General features: G+C 62.9%; 1 protein-coding gene across 1 annotated transcript in view; it reads left to right on the top strand.

Moving 5' to 3' along the window:
* Positions 1-2,895, top strand: part of EPHA2 (EPH receptor A2) — a 24,559-nt gene extending 21,664 nt beyond the window's left edge. Inside the window, exons 15-17 of the mRNA XM_014519751.2 lie at positions 329-522; positions 897-1,052; positions 2,790-2,895. Coding sequence (XP_014375237.2) covers positions 329-522; positions 897-1,052; positions 2,790-2,895 — 456 coding nt within the window. The remainder of the gene's footprint in view (positions 1-328; positions 523-896; positions 1,053-2,789) is intronic.
* Positions 2,896-3,672: the final 777 nt, after the last annotated feature.

Below are 3,672 nucleotides of genomic sequence, written 5' to 3'. Positions count from 1 at the left end.
GGGGGGTGCGCGCGCCCCCCCCGCCAGGCCAGGCACGGGGGGAGCTGGCAGGAGAGCCGTGCCCAAATCTCTTGCTCGCCTGGGCCCTGAGCAGCATGCTCTGTGGAGCCCAGCGCCTTCACAGCCTGCGGGGGTCAAATGGGCCACGCTTCGGAGGATGCTCTGACCCACAGCTCTGACCCACAGACTTGCTCAGCATCGGGGGGCTTGATGTACCCAGGGGGAGCCTGATGTTCCCAGGACCCAGCCAGCTTGCCTGGGGATAGGGGATGGTCCCCACTCCCCAGCTCGCTCGCCCCCTTCACACACCACCCCTTCCCCGTGGCAGGTCATGAAGGCCATCAGCGATGGCTTCCGGCTGCCTGCGCCTGTGGACTGCCCCTCCGCCATCTACCAGCTGATGATGCAGTGCTGGCAGCAGGAGAGGAGCCGCCGGCCCAAGTTCAACGACATCGTCAGCATCCTCGACAAGCTCATCCGGGCCCCCGAATCCCTCAAGACCATGGCTGACTTCGACCCTCGGTAGGCACCCCTTCCAGCCCCCTCCACAGCCCGGCTGCTGTGCCCCATCTCCAGCTCAGCCAGGAGGGTCTCAGTGTGAGGGTCTGAGACACTCTTGGTATTGGAGGCATGGAGTGGGGGACACTAAATCGTGTGCAGCTGGCATTGCCAGACAGCCGCCAAGCTGGAGGGGGCTGGTGGCAGAGGGCTGGGGGGAACCAGGCTGGGGGCAGTGGGGTGATGGATAGCAGAGCTACCGCACCTGAAGCTGGAGTGCGTTGAACCCCAGCCCCCGGCCCTGCCCCGTGGGAGGCTCTCCCCAGGGTGGTGGAGGGGATCTCCCCCCGCCGCACTGCACAGCAAAGCTAATTCCTGGAGCTGTCTCGCCCTCGCAGGGTGTCCATCCGCCTGCCCAGCACCAGCGGCTCGGAGGGCATCCCCTTCCGCACCGTCGCGGAGTGGCTGGAGTCCATCAAGATGCACCAGTACACGGAGCACTTCACGTCGGCCGGCTACACCACCATCGAGAAGGTGGCGCAGATGAGCAACGAGTGAGTGTCTCCCCGGCGCCCTCGCACCCAGAGCCTCATCCCTGAAGCCCTCACGGCCACGGGGCTGGAGAGGGGCCTATGCCCACGGGTGGCTGAGAACGAACGAGCAGCTTCGTGTCCTGGACCCGGCCCTCCCCAAGCTGGCACGTGTTGCCTTGGGCTTGCGGGAGGCAGGCTGAGCCCAGGGGCACTTCAGCACCCTACGACTTGGAGCAGCCTCAGACCTGCTGCCTGGGGGAGAAGGATGTTTGCTCCCTCTTTCCTTGGCAGTTGTGTGTCTGGCTCGGTTTCAGGCGGGGATAAAATTAGCTCCCTTGCTGCCCTCTCACCCCCCAGCTGGATTTCCTGGCTCTGGACTAGCCTGGTGACATGCAGTCAGGGACCGCACTGAGCCCCTGCTCCTGGCCTTAGGGCAGTGGGGAGGAGGGGGAAACAGAGGCGGCCCCTTTCCTTCCCCCCACCGCACCAAACCCCCCGGGAGGCTCGTCCCCCAGGAAGTGACCCCGCTCCAGCACCTCCGGTTAAATATAGCCTCGTGTAAACAGGAGCTGGGCTGGGAACGGTCCATGGGATGACTCGGCTGCACCCTGGGGATGGACTGGAGCGGGGGGGCAGTATCCGGGGATCTCGGGAGAACATCGTGTGCCGGGAACAAAGTTGGCTCTGCCTGGCCCGGGGAAACTTCCTCCTGGAGCCGGCATGTCCTGCTAAGCGAAGAGCAGGCAGGGTGGTTAGCACATTGGGAGACCTGGATTCTTCCGGGCTCTGCCACCGGGCTACTTGATGGCCTTGGGACAGTCGCTTCCCCTTCTCGTGCCTCAGTTTCCCCTCACTCCCTCCGGGCCTGGCTCTGTGAGGTCCCTGGCTCCAAACACCGAGGGAGGAGGGCGTCTCTTTCTTTGTGGGTGCTGAGGCCAGGCGAGGCGGCTGCTTCCCCGCTGCCTGCTGCAGCCTCCACGGGGGACGTTCCCCAGGAGGCAGCTTTGCCTAGGGGCTGGCAGCTCTCCTTCTCCGCTTGAGCCCGACTGCTCCCGCGCTTCCCCCTGGGTAATGCAAGGATAATAGCCCTTTTGTGCCAGGTTTAGTGATGAATAGGGCTAATTGCCGTGGTTAATTACCCGTGGAGGTGTGTGGAGCTCTCTCTTCCCTCTGCTCTCCCTGCCCCGTCCCCCCGCGATGTCTCAAGAGCTGAGCACGCACCCTTTAATTAACTCGCTCCATGGGGCCGAGCAGCTGGGGAGGGACTGAATCATCAGGCGATGGGGCAGCCTCTGCTTGCTGTTCAGGTGCGGCAGCCGCGAGGAGGAAGCAGCACCAGGGCAGGGCATGAGAAAGCGTCTAGCCGTGGGTGAGAACGCAGGGCCGGAGCCAAAGCCCGTGGAGGCTTCTCCGTGTGCCTGGGCCCCGGGCTGGGATCCAAAGGGGAAGAGGAGGGGGACAAAGGAGGGACCCCTGGAGCCGGCCCGTAGATAGCAGGCTCCTTGCCCCCAACACCAGTGTTGCACCAGTTTGGAGCAACTGCTGGTGGTGGTGACTTTGGGGACCAGTGCACCTTGCATCTCAGACCGGGGCGGTCCTGGCTGTGCTGCTCAGAGCGGGTCTCGGGGATGGAGGAGCTGGTGGGGAGCTTCGGCTGGAGACCCCCACCAGGCTTCTGGCCTGGAGGTGGAGAGCAGCTCCCCCCCACAACAGCCCAGCCTTTTCTGTACGGTAATGCCCCCCCTTCTCGTTCCCCAGGGACATTAAGAAGATCGGGGTACGCTTGCCAGGCCACCAGAAGCGAATTGCCTACAGCCTCATGGGGCTGAAGGACCAGATCAACACCGTGGGGATCCCCATCTGAGAAGGAGACCTCCCCAGTGGACGCAGCCCCCTCCCGCGAGCGCCTCACCAGGGGCTACGGAGGCACTCGGCGGACGTGCAAAGCAGGAAATACTTGAAGTGGAGAATTGAAGTGTGCTTGGCATCATCCTCCAGCCAAAAGCGTCCACGGGGACCAGCCGACGGGGCTGACGGCAGTGCCCTCGGAGGAGCTGGCCAGTCCTTCCCGCCTGGCCTGCACCTACAGTTCAGCCTCCGCAGCAGTCACCTTTATTTATTGTTAATATTATTATTATTGTTGGGTCATTTCTCCCATTGCTGCTGTGCCAGGTTGGCTGGCTCCGGAGGGGAGCACGAGGCCACGATGTGCCCTGAAGAAGTGCCGTGGTTGTACCCAGCCGCGATGGTGCCACGTAGCGTCCCTGGAAAGGCCTCACGGGTGGCCTTGAGACCCGGGTCTGTGGCTGCTGAGCAGCTAATGCCACCTCCATGGTGCTGTCCTTTCTCTCCGCCGGCCGAAGCAGAGCGCTTGCCTTTCCCTTCCCCGTCGCTCTAATCTGCTCCCGAGCTGCGGGGATGCGGGATGTTCCCAAAGTGACCTCTGCTCGTTTTCCAGCTGCCTTCAAAGCCGCTCGGGTTGGAGTTGCCGAGACTTTGCAGTGACAAAGCGACGTTTGTTTGCCTTTGCTCTTTATAAGAGGATGACGAGGAACCGATATTAAAACCGATGTTACAAGCAATGCATTACATTTCCAGCGGCAAGGAAGCCCGCATGCTGTCATGTCAGGAGTAGGCTGAA

The sequence above is a fragment of the Alligator sinensis genome, unplaced genomic scaffold, assembly GCF_000455745.1.
Source record: "Alligator sinensis unplaced genomic scaffold, ASM45574v1 scaffold512_1, whole genome shotgun sequence".
Lineage (NCBI taxonomy): Eukaryota > Metazoa > Chordata > Crocodylia > Alligatoridae > Alligator > Alligator sinensis.
This window is presented reverse-complemented; position numbering and strand designations above follow the sequence as displayed.